Source organism: Grammomys surdaster, unplaced genomic scaffold (assembly GCF_004785775.1).
Source record: "Grammomys surdaster isolate TR1022 unplaced genomic scaffold, NIH_TR_1.0 125460, whole genome shotgun sequence".
Classification (NCBI taxonomy): Eukaryota; Metazoa; Chordata; class Mammalia; order Rodentia; family Muridae; genus Grammomys; species Grammomys surdaster.
This window is the reverse complement of record NW_021620323.1, coordinates 665,181-691,588: the sequence shown is the minus strand read 5'-3', so window position 1 is coordinate 691,588 and position 26,408 is coordinate 665,181. Positions and strand designations below refer to the sequence as shown.

The window sequence follows — 26,408 nt, the reverse complement described above, 5'->3', positions numbered from 1 at the left end:
CCCCAGGAAACCACTGCATCCTGTCAGTGAGCTTGGCCCCCTAGACTTTGCCTGGCATTCTGTTGGAATCTTGCTTCCTTTACGTTGAGTTAATTTTGAGATCTCCCCATCCAGACCGACGGTTGTAGTTCAGTCTTATTGCTCAGTGTTGCTCCTCTATTGTAAGAACATACAACGTCAGTGTACAGTTCACATTCCGGCTTTTAGCTGTTACCACCTGGTGGCTCTTATATCCGTTTGGTCTCTAAAGGCTATGAGTGAGAGTCTCACCAGTTCTCCGTGTTTTCCGAGACTGGAGCTTTCTGACTTTGCCCATATCAGTGGTTTGCATTGGTATCTCGTATGGGTTTCCTTTTCATTTCTACTAAGCAACCCGTGTTTATTTTGGGGGTGTCGATGATGGAGACCTGGTCTCCTTGTACAGCCGATGTGATCTTAAACTCTGTCCTCCAGCTTTGACCTCCTGAGTGCTGGGATGAGAGGTAACTAAGAATCATCCACTTGGTGAATTTTTGCCTGTGTTTAGGGCCCATCCACTCATCTTTTTTATAAAGATCTTTACTCTCTTCTGCTCTAGTTCAGCTGTTTTTCGACTCATGGACAGAAAGGATTCTTTATGTATTCATAGTGTGCCTTTGGCCAGAAATCTGTACACTGAATGTTTATGAATGTTTATCTCAGTGAGAGAATTTTCTTTTTCTTTTGCTGTCTTGGGAATAGCAGAACTTGCTAATATGACTTTGAAGGGTTTCAGCATCTTCCATCTGCCTAGTCCTACCTTGCTTACACTTCTTACCACTGTATAATTATCATAATGCCCTATCATTATTAATGTCCTTATTGAGAGAAAGAAAAATTACACTTAAACATTAAGAAAGGAAGTTCAGGAGCTAATAATCACGTCCCTTTTCTTCTTGTGGATGTACTAATCCTTTATTAAGTTGATATAATAGTCTGTCTATATATCTATTCCATATTTAATTCCTTTCCATTAAAAGACTGCATGTTAAAGATTGCATTGTTTCATTAGAGAAATGAGGAGAGCGATTGACAGGCGATTGGCCCTTGTAGACATTGACACCGTTCCATTTGTCTGACTTCGCCTGACTTAATCATTCATCTGCATTTGATACACTAGTTAACTAACGGCTTGATCAGGCCAAGTGTGATATTTTCACCTCAGGAACTTCTGTTGCAGAACACTGTGGGATACTTAGTGTTCCGTTGCCTTTCTTTGTGACATTAAGATTAATTGGATAATTTAGGTATAAGCCTGAAACATCCATTATAAGATATCCATTCCTTTATTTTCAGAATAGCCAGAAATATCCATCGTCCCAACCCCCACCTCTGTCACTTCAGACTTCGTTGTATTATAGCTGGAAAGAAAAAATTAAAATATGATTTACAACAGCAATGGTAATTCTTTCTGCTGTGTAGACAGGAGGCTGGCCTTGGATCTGTTAAAACCTATTGTATATTCCCTTCTTCGTGGAGCCAGGGCTCACCTAGGACTTGGTAGGTCCTCTGGCCCCATCAGTATCTTCCTCAGAGCTCTCCTATATCACATTGCAGCCAGGGTCTTAGATGAGTGGAGAAAAAAAGCTACGGTGAGTAAGAGTTGGATCGCTCTCCAGAAAGTGTATGTGCTACTATCTGTTGACTAAGGCATGTGCCATAGCAACCAACATAAACACCGTTGCACTGGCCAGTCAGCCATCTGATACTGTACTTTAGTTAAAACACACAGGCAGTACAGAAGCTCCCATGGTGGTAAAGTTGATGACGGACATTCTCCATGAGAGACCAGATCAAACAGAGGATAATTATAAACATTTGTTTTTATAAGATTTTATCTCTATTTAAAAAAAAAAGATTTTATCTCATTCTGGGATCTTTTTTTGAGATGAGAGCCCCTGTATGTTGTCTTAGCTGACTTCAAACTCTTAGACTCAACTCCTGCTTAAGATTCTTTGTAAACTATTTCACTTGGGAGGCTTCACGTGGGTACAGTAGTTATAGTTATGACATCAGTGATTTCATTCTTTAAATGACATTTGAAGGTCTTCCCGTTCCGTTTAGGAGTTTCATATGTATATCTTCGGATAGGTATATCTCTAGTTCTTTCATCTGATCTAAGAATACACCATGGCTAAGTGTACTCAAAGGGATTGCAGTGACTTGCCAATATTTGGTAAGGAAAAAGTAGACCAAAGTTCTAGTGTGTCGTCTTGTTCAGTGTGTTTCTAGGCATACATGCATGTGTATGTAAACGTTTTAAAACATTTTATAGGACAAACTAGACAAACTATGCTAATCCATTTTATCAAATTTTTTTCCAGGTTTTTCTCTGTTCCGATTTTTTTTTTCCAATTTTTCTGTGCTCCTTGGTTAAAACACTACAGTGTCAAGGCTAACACTGACTTTTAGCATAAATGTTGTTAATCAGTTGGCTTGATCCCTTGACTGCTCTGACTTGCAGGGTCCCTGATGTTTTTGAGGCATCCCTTCCTATTACTTTCATTGGCCTGTTTTATTTTTTTTACCTGTGAATTTGCTGTTCTCAGCATTTCCCAGTTTTTCTATTTCTCTGTGTTTTGCATGCGCTCTGGTCACTAATTTGTTGAAGATTCCTGTTTTAGCAATTTTAAAGGTATTCTTTTACATAGTAGTAGGTTACAATTAATTAGTCTTTAATTTTAGGGCTGAAGTTTTTTTGATATCTAAGAAATTTTATCTTGGCTTCCTGCTTTAAAAACCTTTCTCTACTCTTCATAAGTATCGCATCCTTCGTAAGTTTGCACCTTGGTAAGTTTAAAGCTTTGTAGTTTTATATTTGGCCTTCGTCTTTCTAAAGTTTGTTTGATTATCCTTTGTGGTAGAAGTAAGTAATCTGGCCTTTTCTATCCGGATAACCCGGTTCTTTCTGAACTTTTACTTGCACATAATGTACTCTCTTGCCCGTCTCTTCCATCCATCAAGGTTCTGCCCATGTCAGCGTGTGCATTAGGTCTCACACTCCCGGCTTTTGTTTGATACTATGATAATACTTTGTTTGTCTTCTGTGATACTAGTGGCTTGTGAGCCTTTCAGCAGTTCTCCTTGTGCAGATTCCCTGGCTGCCTTTGTGTACATCTCATGTGTATGAATTTTAAAATCAGTTTTTGAAGTTCCATGTACTCATAAGGTCCTGTTCAAAGTTTTATTAGAATTAAGCTTCACCTATAGGTTGTTGAAGTACGAGAGTTCTTCAAATTAAAAAGCATTCTTACATGGTAGCTTCTTTCTTAGTTATGCTCACTGTGAGTAAAGAGTTGCTATTCCATTGCTGCCTACGTTTCCTTTGTTGTTGTTGTTTTTATTATTATTATCACATAGCATCCTATGGTAGTGATAAATAAAGCACACTGATAAGGGTCACTCTTTCTTAAAGTGTGTTTTAGTCAGCCTAGGGTATTTATTAGTCTTCCTAGGATAGTCTGACAGGAAATGCTCAGGGAGTGGTTTCTTTATTCCTATTATTTTGAAAAGTTACTTTTTTCCTAATATGCTAAGTAATTATACTTGCTGATTTCTTCAGGCTCTTATATTTAATGTGTCCATATTGCATAGTTTACTAAGGATTGTTTTTGCAACAATTGAATCATCGAGAAGCTTATTAAGTGGTCAGTATATATGAGTGTCTTGTTTTCTGAAGGAAAATGGAAAAATTATTTAAAACTAGGTATGTAGTAATCTATGAATTGATACATCGATGGTCAGAAACCACTGAAGTTTTATAGTTTCTTTCAATCAGTTTTAACTTCCCAAATGTTTCTATTCTCTGTCTTACTATTGGGTGATGCATACCTATTTTGATTAAGTTAATTACCTCATAACATTGCTTCATTTCTTCTAAAACCAGTAGTCATGTACAGTAATAATCTGCTTGTAGAAATTTCAGATTAGTTTTTCTTTTCTATGAACGTAATTCTTAAGCTAAAAAGTAAATATAACTTGGATGAAATTAGTTCATTCTTACATGCATGTCTGGAACATTTCAATTTGCATGAAAACTAAGAATACTTCGTTTTATGTGCTTTTTAAGAGAAATAATTAGTAATTATAGCCCCATTCAGTGTAGGGAGGAAATAATTATATGTCAGAGATGCAAGAGTGTGCATGTGTGCGTGTGTGTGTGCGTGCGTGCGTGCGTGCGTGCGTGCGTGCGTGCATGCATGCGTGTGTGTGTGTTTGCATGTGTGTGGTGAGTATTTTGCTTTATTTGGTTTTGTTGGCAGGGCCTCATCTAGTCAAGCTGGTTTGGGATGTTCTGTGTAACTGACGATGACTTTGAACTCATAGCTCTCCTGTCTTGTTCCCCACCTGCCACTCTGCGATGACTCTCTGGGGTTTTTTGTTGAGTATTGTCTTTGGAGAAACATGTGTTACTTGTGCTTTCCCACTGGATCTCTTACCCAACACAAAGAATCTGATATGACCAGGGAGAACATCCACCCGCCAGCTGCTTGATATTTTCCAGCTTGAACCAGTAAGATCAGTGACCTGTGTCTGCACTGGTGGGAGTCAGGAGTTACAGGAGTATCATCATAAGCTTGTACTTGAGTGTTCTGGTTCGGGGCTGAATGGCTTCCAAGACTCTTTGAACGCCAATGTTTTCATATTTACAACAAAACAAAAATTTAAAATAGTATATAAGGGTACCTAGAGTGCAGGATCTGACCCTATTTTTATATCAAGGAAGGGAATGAAATCATATCTCTCTGTTGACAGTTTTCCATGAACGTACTTTACTCATTTCACTGCTTGTAGAAATTAGAAAAAAAAAATGTGTTACCGCAAACCTGACGTATAGAATGCTATTAAAATCTCTCTACCTAGAAAGAGATATACCTGTGTGGTGATGACTTTTAGATTGTACTTTAGACTCGGTTTCTGCTAATGGAGGTCTTTGAAAAGTTACTTAATACACAAACTCCAAATTAATAAGGATTTGCAAGGAGAAAGTGTAATTCCTGTGGCATTCTCTTTTGTCTATTTATAGTTTAAACAATGGGTTCCCCCACCCTCCCTTTTTTCTTTGTTTTATCCAGTTCTCGAAGTTGCTGTCCTCAGCACGGAAGGGCAGGTCCAAGACTTTAAATTCCCTCTTGGCTTCAAGGGCAGCTCCATCCAGCTCTCAGCAAACACTGTCAAGCAGAACAGCAGGAATGGTGAGACAGGAGACTACCTTGCTTTGCTTCTCCTTTGGTTCTCCTCTTTGATTCTCACCCTACTTCCCTCTCCTCCTTGATAATTCATCCTTAACACAACAGAAATGGCTTAGCATTTAAAATAATTCCTATCGCGTTCTCAATAAACTTCATGCACAGCTATTTAGAGAATCTGTCACATTTTCTCCTTTTTTTTTCTCTTTTTCATTTTTTTCCTCCTCGTCTTACCGCTTGCTTTTCCATCCTAAGCACCTAAGCAACGGTGTGGTGAGTCCTGTGACTGTCTTCCTTCCTAGGGCTGGCCAAGCTGGTATTTATCATTTACCGGAGTCTGGGACAATTCCTCAGCACTGAGAACGCGACCATAAAGCTGGGTGCAGACCTCACGGGTCGGAACAGCACCATTGCGGTGAACTCACACGTCATTTCCGTCTCCATCAATAAGGAGTCCAGCCGAGTGTACTTGACAGACCCTGTGCTTTTCACACTGCCACACATTGATGTAAGCTAATGTATGCTAATGAAGTCACAGAAGGTTCTAAACCCCAGAGAAAGGAAGGCTAGGCTGTCATGCTGAGGAGGCTGGACACTTGGGGTGCTTGGGTGGGAGAAGACCTTTCCATTTGAAATTTAAATGTTGGGCTGGGTCAGAGACACAAGTTTATTTAAGTCTGTGAACATAAAATTAAATGAGCCCGGTTCAGTGATTATTAGAACTTAAGTGTATTCTTAATGAAAGCTAATTCAGTAATCAACAGGAAAATGTAAATGACTTTAATTTGGTTTTGGATGAAAATTAACTCTTACCTTAGCAGCAGGATAGCTGAGTGTTAACTCCTAAGACTCTGCATTTGTCGTGTGGCTAACCATTAATTTTTAAATTAGTTATATCGGGCTCATCTGGTAAAGTGCGCTTGCCTTTCAAACAGGAAAACCTAAGTTTGTAGTCAAACCCATGAGAAGAAGCTAGCTGGAGTAAAATTCAAAGTGTCTTTAGCCTACTTGGATAGTCTTAGGCCTCTGAGAGACACTTGAGAGACAAGGTAGGTGATTGCTGAGGGACATTGCCAGAGGCTGTCTTCTGACTGCCTCATGATCAGGCATACAGACAGATCTCACACACACACACACACACACACACACACACACTCACACGCACTCACATGCACATTCATGCATATCTATGAATGCATGCATGTATACATATAAAAATTAATTCTAATTAGGTCAGCTTTAATCAGAGATTGTGTTTAAAAAATTCAGAATTGAAGAGACATGACTTATCTAAGGGGCCTCACGGCATCGCTTAATGACCGTGATGTCAGAAGACGCACTGTTGAGAATAGAGTGACTGAGTGCCTGAGGATGACCAAGTGTCCAGGACAGCCAAGCATAAGCTGTGTGCTCAGAACCAACCTGTTATCTGCTGTATTTGATTTAGTCTTCAGAGCCTTACAGTGCCACTACATTTCAAATGTGTCACTTGCAAATAACCAAAGTACTTTTTTTTTAAAGACACTCAGTCCTTACAGAATTTTCTCAGAACAAATTTACAACTTTAATCTTGTATCAGAGAAAGGGCAGGGGTTGTGGGGGGGCAACCTAGCACTTGTAATGTACCTATCAGTAGGTAAAATCATCAGATGAAAATTGTAATCGTGTGAAATGGGTCCCCGGTAATTTAGAGTATGTGTTAGAATGTCTCGGACTATAAAACCCCCTTTAAGCTTAGATATGGGGCCTGGATATCGTAGTCCACAATTTTGCTGATGAAAAACTTTATAGTCCGAAACATGCAAAGTTTAATCTAAATTACCTTTTTACACATATTAAACAATTGCTATTGCCGTCTTTGAGTGTGAAATCCTAATTTTATCTTGTCATTTTATTTCCCAGCCTGACAATTATTTCAATGCAAACTGTTCCTTCTGGAACTACTCAGAGAGAACCATGATGGGATATTGGTCTACCCAGGGCTGCAAGCTGGTTGACACTAATAAAAGTCGCACGACGTGTGCATGCAGCCACCTAACCAATTTTGCTATTCTCATGGCCCACAGGGAAATTGTGGTAAGTATTTTCGCTTCTAATTAGTCGCAGGGAAAGACCTGCGAGATTCGAAACAGCTTGTGTAATAGTCCGTCTTTGGGTGCTTATCGTAACTAAAAAGCAAACAAAGTAATATGGGTTTCTAATTGTTTTTTACCCTGTCCTTGTTTGTTCAGAAGGCTTGGTACTTTTTCAGTCAACAAATTTGTGTTACCTTCCTTCCTCACCCTTGCAGGCAGATGTTTTTCAGAGGCCACCAAGGATTTAAAAAAAAAAACGGATAGAAATGGGGGCATATGCGCACAACCTAGGCTCCCATGTGCTGGGTCCCTTTCCTATCTTGAATGATGGAATCCCCTTTCACAATGTTGCTTTAATAGTTGGCACATTATGGAGAGCTGCAGACTTTTCTATCAGAGAAGCTTCTGGAATATGCCTACATAGTTCTTTCTGTTGTTAAAGAGAATGATAGTGGATAATGAAAAATATTCAGTATATGTAGTATGGGGGCAGGGATGAGAAAGACTCTGGTCTTTATCCCTAGACTCTGCTCACTCCAACCATAGTCCGATGTAAAACTCTTAGGTGTATCAGGTGTGTCTATGGTGTTTATTTATCTCTCACTGTGTAAGTCTGTAGATACTCAAAGAGCAAAGACCAACTTAAAGTTGGATTATGTATTAGCTGCAAAATCGTTAAAATGCCATTTTATTTCCATCGAGATTAGTTTTTCTTTTATTTCACGTAAATATTTTTGAAATATCCGTGAAGGTAACTGCTTCAGTATTTATTTTTAAAGTTGGTCGCTTTGAACATGTGGGTGCTGGGAATCGAACTGAGGTCCTCTGGCAGAGCAGCCAGTGCACTCTACCAGCAAGCTATAATTCAGCCCCTCAGTAGTTATTTTTAAAGATTTGCACCATTCTCTAAATAAAATCTCCCCCTTCTCTAGTAGGAAATCCTGTAAGACAAACTTTACCTCCGTTACACAGTCAGCATCTTTATGTAGGAGCCTGTGTTTGAACACATGAATATTCTTCATCAGACCCTCTTGGAAGCTGTAACATTAATCCCGCTTTCTGTCTTCCAGTATAAAGATGGCGTTCACGAGCTGTTGCTGACAGTCATCACCTGGGTGGGCATCGTTGTCTCCCTCGTCTGCCTGGCTATTTGCATCTTCACCTTCTGTTTCTTCAGAGGTCTGCAAAGTGACCGCAATACCATCCACAAGAACCTTTGCATCAACCTCTTCATTGCTGAATTTATTTTTCTAATAGGCATTAATAAGACAAAATACACGGTGAGCACCTGTTGAGTTCGCTGACCTCGGCCCTTTGGTGGTTTTGTCTGTTAGCTGTGAATGTTCGTGTGATGCTGACATTAGTATTTTCTCTTGTTGTTTGATGCAATTTGATGGTCATGGTGAAGGATGAATTGTAATAAACTATAAGGCAGCTCAGTCAGTAATGTTACTATGAATGTATTCATTCCATGTATTAAAGGACAAGTACGTCTTTTCTGCCTACCCTGAAGTAAAAAGGTGCATTTTCCAAATTCCTACTTAGCTTATAGACAGGCATTCTGACCAGCAGTCTTTCCTTCATACTTAAACTGTTTATTCATCATCACAAGGCCTCAGTGTCAGACAGAGAACATAATTCATCTCTGTATTACCTTGCATTCATCTGAGATGAATTTAAGAATGCTCCAGAAAAAAAAAGAAAAGGGAAATAATCCTATATAATTAGAGTGAGGGTATCTGTCATTAAAGCAAACTTTTTAAATTCCATTATAGAGATTAGAGGTAATGTGTCTGCACACAACACCTGCAGGTGGATACGAGGGGTCCGAGTCAGAGGTTTGATGAGGGACTTTAGAGCTCTGACTTCCTACTCGATACTTAATTTCAAAATGGTAATGGTTTTCAGTGAGGATGTCTGGCACACTTGATGGTACACTCCCTATGCATTGTGCTTTTGATATTTACTGTGCCTTTAACTTGTGTCCACTTAAGGAACGAATCGTGGGTGGGTGGGTGGGCGCGTGGCGCGTGCATGCATGCGTGCTTACGTGTGTAATACTGAGTTATTTAAGACACTAGCGCGATTCTGCCATTGCCTGTTAAGGTTGAGGAGTAGGCACTGTGTACTCACAGATGTCATTGTCTTTCCTTCACAGATTGCATGCCCCGTGTTTGCAGGGCTTCTGCACTTTTTCTTCCTGGCGGCTTTTTCCTGGATGTGCCTAGAAGGTGTGCAGCTCTACTTAATGTTGGTGGAAGTTTTCGAGAGCGAATATTCAAGGAAGAAGTATTACTATGTCGCTGGGTACCTGTTCCCTGCCACAGTGGTCGGCGTTTCAGCTGCTATTGACTACAAGAGTTACGGGACAGTAAAGGCGTAAGTAATTGCAAGTGACCTGAGTGTTTTTCAAGTGAATAATTTTTTAAAGCCTGTTAGCTGTCAGCGAGGGTCCTTGACAGACTAAAATAGCATCTGAAAGGTTTACTGGGGAGAGAATGGGCATGCCGTGCACAAATTACAATCAAGTCTTCTGTAATTTTCTGGGTTCAAAGGATTTGTTCTCTGGTGAGGCAGATTCTAAATTATGGACTTTCTTTTTTTAACACAAAAGATTGACCTGAAACAAATTGAAAAAGTAAATAACTTTTGGCCTCAGAAAGTTATTAAGTAAAAATTCTCCTGAACTTACACATCTGACTTAAGCTAACGCTTCGTTAACTCACGCGTGCGGCTGACTCCCGTGCATGGCGACACCAGCACGCTCCTTCCTGTGTCTTGTGCTTTGATAGGATTTTGACCAGGGACTTTGAGAGGATTAAAATATGCTAACTCTCTCTTGTTCCTAAAAAACACAGATATGTACAGAGAGCAGCAGAAGGAAGACATAGCCGTATTTCATTTGCTGAAGTCATAAATCTGACTTCCAACTCCATTTGGTTTTTTTTCCCCTCCGATAAAATTATCTAATAAGATTTATTTATGGTCAAAGAACCCATGACTGTACAGATAGTGAATATAAGGAAAACTCAGTAAGGATTTAGAATTAGATGAAATATGGACCACTAGCTACAGTGTGTCTTAACGAGTTTATGCTTCATATATCTTTTAATGTGACAGAGCTGTGAGTTTCTATTTTTTTCCCCACATATCTGTCCATTCCTGATGGAGGTATTTATTCTATACTGTTTTGCCACTGACACCATCTGAATGCTCACCCTTTAAATTCCATTGAGCCGTTCTATTCTGGTTAACCCAAGAAAGATTTCTGAAGACTACATCCAGAGTTTGAGAATGACAACCCAGTGTGGAGTGCTGTTTGGGATCATTTCTAACAAAGGGGAGGTCCCAGGCCTTGGGGGCCGGGGTTCGCCTTCAGTTTTCCCTACGAAAACTTCTATCCAGTCCCATGTTAACCTGCTATAGGATGAAGTAGATGAATCACTAAACGTTGGGTCCAGGCCAACTCAGAACCATTCATAAAACTCTTCCCGCCCATGTTAATGTATTTTCAAAGGCAGATGAAGGGGCAGTTTTTTGGCTGAGTTTTGATGGCTCTGTGTCTTTTCGTAACTTAAGGACTGGAAAAGGTACTTAATGGGTTCTCTCTCCTGTCCAATAGCTGCTGGCTTCACGTGGATAACTATTTCATATGGAGCTTCATTGGGCCTGTCACTTTCATTATTCTGGTAAGTAAACTCCATGTCCACAGCGTTTCCAGTTGCTTCTGCAACAGGGTTACTGAGACAAAGATGGACCCTCTCACTGCTGACTGTTTCTACAGTCGAAGATGCGGAAGCACTCCTATTACAAGGACAACGTTGTATATAGCATGTTTAGACTCTTATCATTATTTAAATTTGTACATTGGCTAATTAATTATGCCTGAAGATGACCTCTCCTGTGAGAATTACACTGTGCTATTTTTCTAATTCAGTCTGCTGAATCAGCATAAAAATTTAAAAAAACAGAATAAAATAAAACAAACAGAACCATCAGCCGTGCTAAGAATTATTTGCCTTTTTTTTTTAAAAGGCACATGGACATAATTTATATTTTTTCCATTCTGATAGCAACTTAGTATTTTAAGAAAATGTTCGTACCTTAAATTCTTTTAGATCAAAAATCTTTATAAAGCTTAGATTAGCAAATGACTTAAATTCACTAAAAATATTATTTTTGAAGACTCAAAATAATTTTGAAAAATCAGTAAAAATTTATTTTTAAATGAATTTTCTGTAGTAGTTACGTTAATGTGTTTTTCAAGCCTTAGAATCTATAGTCATATAGATTTATCATTTAAACTTTTGACCCAGTTATAGTACAGTGTAGATAGAAATGGGCATTACTAGCCTTTAGAAGCTTGAAAAGATAACATAACAAGTTTAAATATCATCTCTTCAGAATTCATATTCTTAAAGTGACTGGGTATTGCTATTTTAAATTTCATTGCTATATAATTTTTTAAATTTTCTTTTCCAAAAAAAAGTGACTCATAGACTTTTCAGGGTGTTTTAATATTAGTGTTTTTTAAAAAAAAATCTGAAAGGAAAGCTCACAGCTCAATCCGTAAAGTCCTTGCTATGCAAGCATGAAGACCTAATAAGTGCCATCCCAGTTGCCACGTGAAAGACATGTAAATGTAGCACAGAGATCCTGTGACCCCAGAATTGGCAGGACAGAGACAGTAAGCCCCTGGTCCTTCAGTCAGGGCAGACCAGTCCAGTCTTCAGCTTCATTTCAGAACAAGCGGTAAAGCCATGGGAAGAACACCGGACGTGGAGCTCACACAAACAATTAGTAGAATTTGCTCTTGAACTAAACTTAAAATGTCTAAAACTACTGTGTTCATTTAATTCTTACTACAGTTTTTTTTCTCATAGTTACTTTAACAGAGGAAACTGAAAATGGTGACTGGTGCCCATGTAAACCACTGACATATCGTCAGCGTTCTTGATGCTTTCTCATTAGATTATTCTGTCCAGGTCATGTCCCCGGTTCTGGCTCTTAATTTTGTGAGCACATGCTCAGTGCATTCTAGAATGAAGGAACTAATGGCTGCCATGTAACATTACCATTCTTAAAGACATAGCTCCTAAAACAAACCCACTTGTTCTTAGAAATTAAATACAGCCGGGCAGTGGTGGCGCACGCCTGTAATCCCAGCACTTGGGAGGCAGAGGCAGGTGGATTTCTGAGTTCGAGGCCAGCCTGGTCTACAGAGTGAGTTCCAGGACGGCCAGAGCTACACAGAGAAACCCTGTCTCAAAAAAAAACAAAAAAAAAACAAAAAAAAAAAGAAATTAAATACAAAGGCTGCTTTAGGGATGTCTGGGACATGAAAATGTTTCGTGTTTACTTCTATTGACTAAGATTTATATCTCCAAAGGTGAGCACTAATACATAAAAACCATTTCATTTGGAAAGTAAGTTAATGTGTACTCAGTAAGAAAGAGTACAGATACTTTAGTGCACTGCCCATTTTTCATGGATGCTCACTGTTTATTAGTCTCTGGTTCCGTTTATACTCTATTCCGCCTTCAGACTGAACTATGAAGGGCTTTGGGTAACATTGTTGCCAGCCTAAAAACAAACCAAAGAAACCAGCAGGTAGCTATTGTATACAGATCTCCTTGAGCTTCTGAGATTGCTTTGCCTTTTAATCATCCCAGCACAGAGAGAATGCAGAACAGTATCTTGAAACACAATGTCTCACCTAAATTGAGAAATAAGATCTTACAGCATATGTATACTGAAAACACATTTACCAAAGTAGATACTGTGGTGATACAAGACACTTAGAATCTAATTTTTACATGAATCTTAATAATATAAGCTATATTTTATACTGTGTCTATAAGGAATATCCTTATAACCAAACATTCCTTGTGATTCCAAGAAAATACATTTTGAATTATAACTTTTCTGAGTTAAAACCACTTTAACTCAATAGTACTAAATAGGTATACCTCTATTACTGATCTCTGAAGAAGAATAAGAGGCTATGGGAAATAAAACTTCCTACTTAATGCCTTTCTATAGAATGTCTTGCCTACAGGCACTGGACTTATTATATCTATGAGAAAAGTGCCAGTTAGTAATGAGCAGGGGAAGCCATTAGTATGCCTGAAGTGGTTTAATGAAGCCTTGGATCCTGACGCGTCAGGAGCTGTTCTTATCATTTGGACAGCTCCATCTGCATCATTAATAATTAATTCAGTTCAGTGAGAGTTCAGCTCGCATGCTCACTTAGAAGTCTTCTTCAGAGAACACCTCTCTTGCCGCTCGTCCAGGGGAAATCGGTTTCTGCTTGGCTAACAGCAAAGATCTGGAGACACAAGCCTGGTCTTAGACTCGCATTTGCCAGGTAGCAAAAGCTCCAGGGAGGACAAAGAGGGTCGGACATGTGCAGTTCAGCCAGGTTATTTCAGAGCGCTGTTTCTGGTCTTCTGTCTTATCATATCCATGTCAGCCCTGCAAGCTATGGGATGAATGTTAAGCTGCTGAGCCCAGGCCGATCTGATTCAATGGAGCAAGTTGATGACCATGAAACAAACTGTGCTTTCTTCTAGTCCCTGGGAACTTTTCCTTTGTAAAAACCCTTTTGTATGGTCATGCTAGCATTATAGGTGATATTTAACTTAGTGCTGTTAAATTAACAAGGTCAGGTTTGAATAATATTCTATGCAATTATGATTTGGGTATTAGTAGTCGTTGGAAGATTGCCCCAGTTTAGTTGATTGGTTAATTGTCTGTCTATCGATCTATCTATCTATCTATCTATCTATCTATCTATCTATATCGATCTATCTATTCTTTCTATTTGCTGAGTAGAACTTTATCCCTTCTGCTGCCCCCTTTAGGCGTGTACTCACCCATATGCACACACGAGCCCACAGTGTGGTGTTTATGTAGCATTGATTCCTATGGATTCCTGAATGAATTGCTCCTTGCTCCCCAGTTACCACTGTCCGCTGAGGCTGCAGGTTTGATATGCATACGTAACACAGTTCTAATAACGTAAATCTACTGATTTATGTGAATAACTGGGTTTAGACAAAGCTTTGCCTGTCTACCCTAGCACACTTTCTTATCCCCTGATATGTACTCTTTTAAGCTATCCTCAAATATTGTGTTTAAACTCATTAGCATTAAGAAGTATTTGTGGGGGGGGGGAGACCAAAAAAAAAACAGAGGGTGGGGCAGAGGCTGTCCTACTCAGACAGGACAAGGGACAGGAGCAGGGACTGTCTGCCTTCCAGTGAGAAACAGGAAAATGTCTGTCATTACTTCTTTGATTTTTTTCAAAGCTTATTGAAGACAGGAAAAATAAAATGGGGAAAGAAAAAAGTTAAAAGTAAATTTTATTCACTTTTTTTTCATTTAATTTGTTTTGTTATTTAAAAAAGACAAAGCAGAAAATACTAGTGTGGACTAGAACATCATTTATGTCTTGAGAAAAGTGTACAGAAGGAAACTCAAGTGTGTGGACAGTCATGTACTTGAGCACCATCTGTTCTGTCTTGATGTGACTTTACTGAACCATACATGAAAGCTGCTTTTACCTGCTTTTCTGTGTCTAGATCTAAGCCCCACAGTTCCATTTTAAGAGGGTCAGGAAGAAGTAGAGGAGAAGGTAGAGGTGGAAGTATATTGAAATATGCTAGCTGGAAAAGCCATAATTCTTTGGTGGGGTGTGCTGCCTCCTGAAAAATCATAGCAACAATATTTATTCTATGACACGAATTTAGCATTAAAATATTCAAACGTTGGAAAACAGCGGAGAGTATGAGACACCATTGTGCTTCACCCCGGACTCTCTGCCAGTCCAGGAGGATGTTCATGCTGTGTGTGATGGTGGGTGGACTCTTCACTGTTCAATATCTATGCCATAAACATTTCTTCCAATTTTCAGTACACTGCAAATAATATACGTCAGTGAAATTTTGTTATTTAATAGGCATGGAGGAAACTCTTAGACGGACTTTTTTTTTTTTTTTTTTTTTTGCCTTAAGAGTTTGTCCTGTGAGCCTCCTTTCATAATTAATTTGTTTAGAACTCATGGCATTTTGTCTTACTAAATATACCCTTGCTCCTTTATTTCTGTGTTTTCAAGTCATTTTTCCTCAGAGGCTAAGGCCGTGTGTGAGTTAACTGAGAGTTCTATGACAGTATGTCATTAGCTATCATTTGCCTTTTTTCATTTCCTTAAATTGGAAACTTTGTAGACGTTTGAAAAGCAATTTGAATACCAAAACCCATTGGGCATTTTATTATGTTTTCTGTCATTTTTTTTGCATTGTATTTTTTCCATCATACGTTTTGGTGGAGTATATTGTATATTTATCATTAAAGTTATTACCACCTCAGTCTTCTTAAAACACTTGGCCTTAAAAGTTAAGGTGTGGTGTACGCATCGTTAATTCCAGCACTTGGGAGGCAAAGTTCTAGGCCAGCCGGAACTACATAATGAGACCCTGTATCAAAAACAAACAAACAAACACATCCTCTCAATTCAGAGCGTTGAAAGATAAAGGGGGTTGAAAGACTTCATCTACTTTTGTAAAGAAGGTCATTGCGTTCAAGAATTGGAGTCCATTTGTTGGTTTACCTTGATGTTGGGTGGTTTATATGGAAATTGAGTGTCTTTCAAGCGGCTGCCACCCTAACTAATACACAGGTATCCAAACTGAGAGTCACAGCAGAGCCTGGCCTCGCTGCTACAGTGTTCTGCCCTTCAGCCATTCCTTAATGTTGCTAGTTAAGGATACTGCTGCTTAAATAGAACATTAATGGCACTGTTGATTTTTTTTTTTTTTTTGCCTTTTTAAAAAGTGTTAGAAATCCTTATTACCACGATCCTTTAAAAAGTCATCAGTGTTTACTCCATTACTACACAGAGTTATAATTTCTCAGAGGCCAAGTCCATCTTTGGTGTCCACAGTAGGATAAACACATCCTTGTATAGCACAGGCCAGTCAATAAAATACTTGTTGGGTAAAAAGTACTTTGTGGTCCATCTCTGAGGATAAAAGCATGTCTATAAACCAGCTGGAAGATTCTTGTAAAAATCAAGCAAGAAATGTTCCTATGGTTTTATCTCCTGTCTGATAACTCTTTTAAGAAGTTAAATACCCTTAAGGGCAAAATAGATATTTGTTGTAACTAGCATGGAAGGGTGGACCATCTACTAGCATGTGTAGTTGTGCCTATGAACCTGTTTTTAATTCTTAAAGGAGGAAATTCTACATCTAAGAGGAGTAATAAAGCACATCAGACAAAAATAATTTAAAAAGTATTTGCCTTGTTCCCAAACTCTTTAGTGGGGACAGCTGGAGATTTTTAATGAATTGAGCTATATAATGCTTCCTGATTATAAAAGCAATAATGGATTCGTGTGAGGTCATGTACTTGTTTGGCACTGTGAACAGGCGAACAGGGGTATGATGGTAATACAAGTACATTGGTATCTCCTACCCAGAAACAGTCCATTTCCTCACAGTGTTTCCTGAGTCTTCCTCGGGTTCCGTAGGCCCCAAGGTCTTGCTGAGTTCTCAAAGAACCATGAACTAATGGATTTATGAATGAAGGAATGAAATGTCACAAGCATGGTACCAGGGTAGTCAAGCTTAGCTCTGGTTTTAGGATCTAAATAGAATAGTGTTCCCCTCCGCTCCCAGCCTGGGGCAGGGAGCTACTGCATTTCACCAGCCTGTATCTCTCCTCAGTCAAACCTGTAGGGAATCCAGGCCTTCTGAGTCAAATTCCATCTCTCATGGTTTGCGTTTGATGGTCCCTAAAGTGTTCATTCAGCTGAACACTTAGTAGGACCTACTTTGTTGGAAGTATCTAAGTTTCCTGTAGTGTAAACATGGGAAGAAAAGATGAATGGCTTTTAGCGTTAGGTAGGAAGTATGCAGACGATAAAAACTTTACCTTCTCATTGATAGTAACTGTTTCGTGTACCGTGTGTAATTGGTTGCCTCTCAGTTACCTTAGTGTAGATCATACAAATGCCATTTCTTGTGTTTAGTTGGTCAACATCAGGAAGTAGGCTATCAGCCAGGTCTCTAGAACTCAGCAATTCTTCTACTGCAGGTACTTGATACAAATGTACTTCTCAGAGTTTTCTTCAGGGTCTCTATGCGATGGCTTTCAGGCCTTGGACTATGTTTAGCTAAAGAAACTAATCTAGGTTGTTTAATTAATGTAATCATTACCACATGATACTGGCTTAATGAGCCTACAGTTCCGTGTCAAATGATCTGTTAGGTCTGTCCTAACAGCCGGGGTGGTTTTCCTCACAGCCTGAATCTATCACTGTACGCATAAATGAAACTGACTCACTGTGTACGGTGTCCATATGCTGCGGGGACTGAACTGGGCGAACTCATTAACGACATTCACAAAATGTATTCTTCTCGCAGTCCATAGCGATCTAACCCATGTTTCTTTATCTATTAAAACAGCTTAATATTATTTTCCTGGTGATCACGCTGTGCAAAATGGTGAAACATTCAAACACGTTGAAACCAGATTCTAGCAGGTTGGAAAACATTAAGTAAGTATTTTGTATTTGAACTGTTATACTGGACGACCACAGTAAAAGATATTCTCCACAGGGAACACAGGCGTGTCTGCCTTCTGGCAACTATAGAAGGGATTCTGAATTAAATTTTACTGATCAAGGTTCAATTTCCCCGTGACCACAATTGCAGGCATTGGTCCAGAAGTAGATAATTTTTGACGGGATCTAGAGCAGAGAAATTGTTTCTGTGGCTTCGTGGAAATTTCATGTCACTGTAGTGATTTTATTTGAATTTAAAATGTGATTCCAAATAATGGTCCTGTTTGCATGGCTGATATGATTATATTAAGTTTGTTTTGTTAAATGACTTTGATTTAAGAATTCTGAGCAGTTCCTCCTCCTAATCCTGTTTTCCTAAGAGAATTTACTCTGTTACTATTGTTATCTCGAAGATTATCTGTTGTTTTCATGCTAATTAAACCGTGTTTACTTTATCTCAACGTTGAATAAAATCTGCAATATTCTATTAGTGAAAATGCTACCTAATTAACCCAAAATTGATAGCTGTTGATTCATTAAATCAGCTATGGAAGCATTTTCAGATTTATTTTTAAAATGTGACTCTTGGTATGGGATTCAAGGAGATATTAAATTTGGGGATGCCAAGATTGTGAAAATACTATTTTTAATGTTAAAAATGGCAGATCTATAGTAAGGGTAATATTTTTTTTTAATTAGATGTTTTAAATAGGTTAGTGCCAGCTTCATTGCATGTTGCATGGTAAGAGAGAGAGCTAATCATTAGCGTCTCTCTCTTTTCTTCCCTTTCCTCTTTCTGTCTTCTCACCTATACCAGTAATTACCGTGTTTGTGATGGCTACTATAATACGGACTTACCTGGGTAAGGCAGAACCCTACATTAACAAACTTCTTATGGCATGATTTTATATATTTTTGTTTTTGCAAATCCGTCAGTATCATGAATTGCTCTTAATTTTTGTAGTTATTTTTGGAGTGTCTAATTTGCTGTAGTATCCTTAAACTATAATGTGCCTTTATTTTTTTTTAATTGCTTGCCTCTGCATTTTGACTTCCTTAATTTTGACTGATTTATAAAATATAGAAATGAGTTCTTATTACTTTCTATTTTAATTCTGTCTAATAATTTTGTTTCTCTTTTCTGCTTATAATGCTTTCTAGCTATGAAGATAATAAGCCATTTATCAAGTAAGATCATTAGTTAGACGTGGAATGCAATGACTTTAAGCCCTTCTCATTCCGCCCTGTTTTCTGCAGTTCCTTTCGCCTTAAGCTATTCATGATGAAATCTCTGCCAGAATATTTTATTTTGAAGTTTTATTTTGAAGTGTGTGGTTTTTTTCTTTTTTTTCTTTTTTTTTAAATCTCATTTCAGCTAGGTCTTTTCATACTCTCACTGTAACTTCGTAGGCCCACCTCCGACTAGTTTATTAGAGTCTGAAGTTTAGGCTTTCTGTGATTATCTGCCATTTAACCTTTCTGTGGGTGTGTCATGTTATCTGATATCATATGAGTATACCACAGGAAGAAAAATACAGGAGTAAACTAATTAAGGACTCCTTATTTTCTTCCACTAAAATTCACGAGAAAGGCAATAAAGCCACGGGGGATATTTTTTTACACCTTGCATTTTAATATAGTTTTGATACCTGTTCATTCTGGAGCGAGAAAAGGCCCTACCTGCTGTTGCTGTGCTCACTGGAAGCTGCAGTACTAAATGCTCTTTTCTCTTAATCGGTGAAAGGTTAAAGCCAAAAGCTGTTGAATTTGGGTGAACATAGAGCAAGTCGCCCTCTACCACTGAGTCGTTACTAAATGAGAAATAAGTGTGACTTCCTTCATTGAACCTGTTTAAAAAAAAAACAAAACACCAATCCACTTTCTTTTTCCAGGTCTTGGGTGCTTGGCGCGTTTGCCCTGCTGTGTCTCCTGGGCCTAACCTGGTCCTTTGGGTTGCTTTTTGTTAACGAGGAGACTGTTGTCATGGCGTATCTCTTCACCGCCTTTAATGCTTTCCAGGGACTGTTCATTTTCATCTTCCACTGTGCTCTTCAAAAGAAAGTAAGTAAAGGGCATCTCTGAGGAGAGCCTCAGTGCCCTTGGCCTTCACTTGAAAATGGGTCTATGGAAGGCTTCTCCAGAAGCTAGCTCGTTCATCAACAGCGTCATACCTCAGTTGTCTGTAATACCTGTGTAGAAACATAAGCGTCCATGCAGAGTTGCAAAGCAACGATCATCTTTTGAATCTCTGTTTGGAACTGCAGCAAACTAGACACTTATGTTAAGAGTCCTCTGATGGAAGGGTTTGTGAAATATCTGTGCATAGGTAAAAGCTTACACATACACACATACACACACAAAAACACACACACACGCAATACAAGGTTAACTTCGGTCGTAGCTCACTAACAAGAATGCAGTGGTCCAAAATGAAAACAGCATTAATTTTTGAAGACCCAGACATGCAAAAGATTAATATTGTTGTTGCCTTTTGAGAGATTTCGAAAGATCTAAACCAGCCATCCTTTAGTGCTTCACCTCTGATTACTCTGTCCTGATTTCATGCACATGAAGTGGAGTCAGCAAATATGATTTTGAAAAAGAAAGCTGAGGATGAAAACCTTGAGTCTGTAGCTAGAATCAAGGGAACACTTAGCTGTCATGTAAGTGTAAGATGTCTGTGCCTCTCACCAGAGTCGCCCTTCCCCGCCTGCATGTCTGATGGAGTCTTTTGATTCCGTTATTACTAGTTGGTCACTAAATTGAACAGAGAGAGAGAACTGTGAAAGTGAAAACTATTAAGTTTTCAGCCCTGACAAGATGATAGTGTTGTTACTTCCATCGGTTTTGAATAAGCTGTAATTTTGAGATAATGATGGTGGGAAGTGGAATACTGACAGATAATGTACAGTCACAGCAATATAGGCATTAGGCAAAACCAACACTGGAGGATGGTATTTGGATAAAATACCATTTTGATTGCCATTGTCTTGGTTATACAGCCTTTCAGAGCTACTAATAGCTGTTACGTATGTAGGAAATTTTTCTAAGGTAGTCTGTGTTTTAATAGCAATGTACTGAAAAATCTTAAACATTGTCCAGGGATAGCCTTGGTAACCACTGTCTTTCTATGTAAAGACATACTATGTAAATGAGCATTCTGCATACAGCATACCATCACAGATTGATCATTTCCCAAAGGCTGTGTCCATCAGCTTTGATGTAAAGCAGCAGAAGCCTTAGCATCAGAAGCCTGAGGAGATTGCTTCTTCTTATATCTGTGTGACCCTTGAGTATGGAGTGCTCACTGTATTGTTACGTTAATAACTACACTTTAAAAACATCATGTGTCCTGCACTTCTTCTGAACATGTTCTACAGTCTTATGTGTGTCTTAGTGAGTATTGCCATGGTAGATTCTTAAGAATATGACATAAAATGGTTAAGTTGAAAAATAAATAAAATAAAAGCTTGTTTTGATGCTTGAAGGTGCACAGGAGGGCCCAGGAAAGCTTAATGCTGTTCCTGTTTGTTCTAACATGTATCACTTCATGAACTGAGAAGGTGACCTGCCGTCGTGCTTAGGCTTAGAGGGTCGTCTGTTGGCAATAATTCTCTCATTTTGGAAGGAGTCTCAGTCTGGACCTTTGTAGGGAGGTAACAGATTAAATATGAGGAGGGGATGGCTTCAAGTGTTCTGTAATCTACTAGAAAATCTTTTTGTTTTGTTTTCAGTTTTTCCTTGTCTACCTTAATTTCAAAATCTAACTTTAATGCACAAAACCCATGTTAACCCACCAGTATAGTGAGACCCACCCAGCAGCCCCTTTCCACGGCTCCCTCCCTTTATACCACTCGCTGTCTGAGAGAGGGGGAGCTGGGGGTGCATCTCAGTGGCATTGATTTCACAGTTTGAAGGTTAAACTGAACTTCCTTTTAGGCTAGTCAATGTTTGTGTCTAATCGTATGCGCCAGCTTCAGGGAACAGAGCAATGAGCTGGGTAACTCGCTGCTATGAACGGAAGCCACACGTTAATGTGCCGTGTGCTCGTGAAGTGCAGAGTGCCGTAGGTCCCCACAAATGCCAAGGGTGACAGAGCAGAAAACCAGGAAAACAACCTTCCTACTGACAAACGTATGACAGTACTTCTTCTTGCCTTTGTCCTAGTGCCAAAGGTGCCTTGTTTGTGCAATGTAGAAGTTCATGTATTGACTCCTGAGGAAGGCTAAACTCATAAAACATCCATGATGGACTTCCAAATTGGTTACCCTACAGACAAGCATTGAAGATGCTAAATCTTTTGTATCATTATTTCGCCAAAATAATAGTCACTATTCAGATAGAGCAAACCTTTACTGTATCACTTTTGTATTAATAATCAGAATTTGCGTAACAGTCACAGACTGCAAAGCACCTCCAGATAAAATCTTAAAGCTACCGTCAGCCTGGCTTCAGGATGGACAAAGGTTTACGTTAGTGACTAAAATATTTCATTCCATTGCATTTAACCTGAGTTGAGTTCAACCTATCTTTTCCGTGGAAGTTTAGCCTTTCCCAGTTGTCTTCATTGCTCGTTCAGTCAGAGAGAACGGAGAAGCCGGTGTGTGCTCATATCAATCCTCTGTCTTGTGCTTTCTCAATCCAGGTACGAAAAGAGTACGGCAAGTGCTTCAGACACTGGTACTGCTGTGGTGGCCTCCCGACCGAGAGTCCGCACAGCTCTGTGAAGGCGTCCACCACCCGCACCAGTGCTCGGTACTCCTCTGGCACACAGGTAACTGAGAGCTTGACACCATCTTCTTTCATTAGCCTTATTTATAGAAAGCCCGCAGAGACATGTTTTGTTTAGACACACTAATCGTTTGCTCCTTGTCCCAATGTAGTTAGTAAGTGCTCCACTTTTTTGATTTCAGTCTCTTCTTAAATATGTATTCTGGGTATTGAGGTATGTGCATCCTTTTCTGAGAAGCACAGTCTGTTCATATTCCAAGGTCATCTAGGGACAATTTTTAATAGACACAACACATTCATTTAGTAATTCTCCACTTTAAACGAGACCATAAAATAAGAGGTAAGGAAGGAAGACGAAAGCTAGGTGTGGTGATACAGACCCGTAATCCCAGCTCTAGGGAGGTGGAGGGTGAAAATGCATAAGCATCCTTGGCTAGAGTGAATTACTGCCAGAGTGGCCTACATAAAGCCCGTCTCAATAAGTAAATAACAAACAAACAGACCCACACAAGGTGTTTCAATTACAGCCTGTACTAGAGGTATTGCTGTCCTCATTTTTGGACCAACAACGAAACACATTCTTAAAAGGCCCAGACCGCAGTGGTGCACTGATGATGGGGGGCGGGGGGAGATCAATGTGCTGTCATCGAGGAAACACAGGAAGCAAGGTAACGTGCTCGTCTTGCTGTTTGTCGTCAACAGAGCCGTATAAGAAGGATGTGGAATGACACCGTGAGGAAGCAGTCTGAATCGTCTTTTATCTCAGGTGACATCAATAGCACTTCTACCCTTAATCAAGGTCAGTTATCGGGGGAATCGAGGGGACAGCGTGAAGGTTGTGCTTGTGCGAGCTTAAACTGAGGGAAGCCAGGGGACAGCGTGATACAGCCCGGAGGTTGTGCTTGTGTGAGCGTAGACTAAGTCTAGAGATGGTCTTCCTACCCGTGACTCTACATCACCAGTTATTAAACTTTGGGGGGGGTCAGCGTATAGCATCAGTCATCAAAATATGTATAGTTTTATATTATTTCCATCAGGTAGTGGAAGGAAGTTTAATTTACAGCTCCAAATTAATAGAAAGTGGGTGGAAAAATTAGTTGTTGAAAATGCACCTCGTTACAGAGCAAAATGTTTCTCTGAATAGTGCACACCTCTCCTTCCTAAGGCATCCAGGCAAGTTATCTTCCTTCAGTTACTACTAGAAGTAAAGTAACTATTATTTATGTAAAATGGTGCCAGCTCACTTTGAACATTTGCTTAGTTTTGGCAAAGATCCTTTATTTTATATTTCTAGTGCAAATATTAAGTGGTAAAACATTTGTAGTAAATTAAAATGCATGGAAGTATATAAACCAGGTTCCCCCATAGCGTTCCATGGATTGAGTATAACCAATTTAGATGCGTAATAGAAACCATTTTAGTTCCTACACGATAAAGGTCAGAGATGGCAAGCCAAACAAGATTAAGGCATAAATATGAAAACCACCGGTTCTTCCGAATAGAATTTCGGACGGCATTTCAGTCAAGTATGGAGAATTTGAATTGTTTTAAGTTTTGATTTAGTGACCTGGGATAGCTACGTAGTTGTGTAGATACAACTGCCGTGACGAGGTTCAGCTGTGTGTGGAAAGGGTAGCTGTATGCCGTCCATACCAGCCTAATCTTACCCTCATCTTAGTCAAATAACATTAGAGGTGCATAGGTGTCTGACATAGCCGTTTCAGTGAGTGAAGTCTCCTTTGCACCTTTGTCTAGTGTTACACTCATTCTCTTGACATGGCTGTCACATAGGAAAGTTTTAGACTCACTTCTGAAACCTGGCAAATGAGAGTACAGAACAAACATGCTTGTCCTGGTCTAATAATTCTTGTGCCTTCCCCCCTTCCCCCCGTCCCCACCAGCATGTGTGCTTTTGCCTTTAATAAGTGCAGCCTTTTGCAGTTTGCCGTCCTTCTCACATGTCTGTGGAAGCTGCTCTCCCCCCTGCTTGTGTGCGAGTCAGTATTAACACAGATGTTTTCATGAGGGACGGTCCTACACCTGTAAGTCTGAAAGTCTGAGATTCCCTCTGCTGGGCCTCGGTGGTTAGGGTTGTAATATTAAGCAGTAGCATCATGAAGCATAACGTTGATCTCCGTGCATTTAATTGCCATTTTTGTTTAACAGTGATTTTGTATAAATTAGTAAACGTCATTCTCAGCAGGTGTTTACTTGGGAGACTTAGAAAGCACCTGCGAATTACCAGAATTTAACTTCCCTCTCCCCTCTCTCCTCCAAATTAGTAGTTCAAATACAGTCAGGAAAATTCCGACAGACTTTTCCGTTGCCAGCCCTGCCCACTGCCCGATGAATGAACTAAAAAAATACTGCAACTGTAACCCTGAAACAAGCACTGATGGACTCTTTTTTTCTGTTTCTTTGCTTTAGGAATGACTGGCAATTACCTACTAACAAACCCTCTTCTTCGACCCCACGGCACTAACAACCCCTATAACACATTGCTCGCTGAAACAGTTGTATGTAATCCCCCTTCAGCTCCCGTGTTTAACTCACCAGGTGTGCTTACACTTACAAATAAAACTATCTTTCTGTGCTGCTAAGCAGAGCTCTGAGCCTATTTCTAAAATAACTCATGGCTATATATTTATTATTCTTACCTCTTTACTGTCTCAGATTAAGAAGTAAGGTGTTGCCCGTGCCAGGCGTGTAAAACTGCACTATATTATAGTAAGCCCTCAGTCGTGATAGGTTTGCAGTAACTGTCCATGTTTTTGACACAGGTGGCATAAATCTTAATATATTATTACAGGACTGACATCACATGGTCCGAGAGCCCATCTTCAAGATTTATATCATTTAGAGGTATCCTATCTATATAATATATTGTTCAGTTGACTCTAAACCTTGCTGACAAATTTTGCTTCTGGAATGAGTTAGCTAAAGATGACTTGGATGTCCGGGTATAGAGAGCTCCACCCGGTGTTGTCAGTGGTATCAAACTATAGTATAGTGCAGCTTTATGGAGTTTTCCTGTTCTGTAAGGAACTCTGGGGGTACAGGAACTATTAAATCAGTCTGTACCCACGGCTTTTAATAAGGGGAGGGGGGAGGTCTCACTCACCTGTCCTGTTTGCTATATGCACTAGCTTATTAAAAACCTTATTTAAGAGTAATTTTTTTAAGATCTTGGTAAATTTTTAAACGTATGGTTAAGCCTAGCTTATAATGCTTGTGAATAACAGCCGCGATTAAATTAAACAGAGGATTTTGTTTCCGGTTTGTCTGTTGTTTCTGTTCTTCTTGCGATTCCTGGTTAACGTAACTGCAGCTTCTCTTTTCATTCTCTTGTTCCCTTACTTTCCTCATGCTCTCCTCTAGCAACCTACAGAGAGACAAGTATGGGAGTCAAACTTAACTTTGCCTATCAAATGTAAATTTTTTCAGCATGATTTTTTTAACGGGCACAATTAAAACGTACCTAGCAGTCATGAAGTAGACTCAGCGGGCAAGTGGTTCACAATTTGTAACAACAACAACAAAAAATGTTACCAAATTCCAACAGTGCATCTCTGTGTACTGGCTTTCATTAGTCCCAGAGTTCTGTAGCACATGCTGTCCACACTGAAGTCTGTGTAATGCTGAAATAATTTGCTCTCAAAAGCCTCAAGTACTGTCAGCCAAAATGCTTAATAATTGACTTATCATTTCTGCATTCCCACAGTAATCTTGCTACAGGCTATGCAAAGTCTTCAAGTGAATTGCCAGAACATGGGCAGAAAGAGATGCCCCTTTAAAACCAGAGAGGTCTTAAATCTGCAGTATATCATA

General features: G+C 39.4%; 1 protein-coding gene across 6 annotated transcripts in view; it reads left to right on the top strand.

Moving 5' to 3' along the window:
- Nucleotides 1–26,408, top strand: part of Adgrl2 (adhesion G protein-coupled receptor L2) — a 176,354-nt gene that overhangs the window by 145,780 nt on the left and 4,166 nt on the right. For 2 of the 6 annotated variants that reach the window (XM_028786264.1, XM_028786266.1), the window contains 11 exons: nucleotides 5,094–5,213; nucleotides 5,510–5,715; nucleotides 7,110–7,283; nucleotides 8,353–8,562; nucleotides 9,441–9,661; nucleotides 10,905–10,971; nucleotides 17,752–17,843; nucleotides 19,742–19,910; nucleotides 22,495–22,623; nucleotides 23,283–23,379; nucleotides 25,390–25,442. In XM_028786264.1, the coding sequence (XP_028642097.1) occupies nucleotides 5,094–5,213; nucleotides 5,510–5,715; nucleotides 7,110–7,283; nucleotides 8,353–8,562; nucleotides 9,441–9,661; nucleotides 10,905–10,971; nucleotides 17,752–17,843; nucleotides 19,742–19,910; nucleotides 22,495–22,623; nucleotides 23,283–23,379; nucleotides 25,390–25,442 (1,538 nt within the window). Of the gene's footprint in view, nucleotides 1–5,093; nucleotides 5,214–5,509; nucleotides 5,716–7,109; nucleotides 7,284–8,352; nucleotides 8,563–9,440; nucleotides 9,662–10,904; nucleotides 10,972–17,751; nucleotides 17,844–19,741; nucleotides 19,911–22,494; nucleotides 22,624–23,282; nucleotides 23,380–25,007; nucleotides 25,137–25,389; nucleotides 25,443–26,408 lie in introns of all 6 variants that reach the window. The other 4 variants (XM_028786262.1, XM_028786261.1, XM_028786267.1 and 1 more) reach the window with 3 other exon arrangements.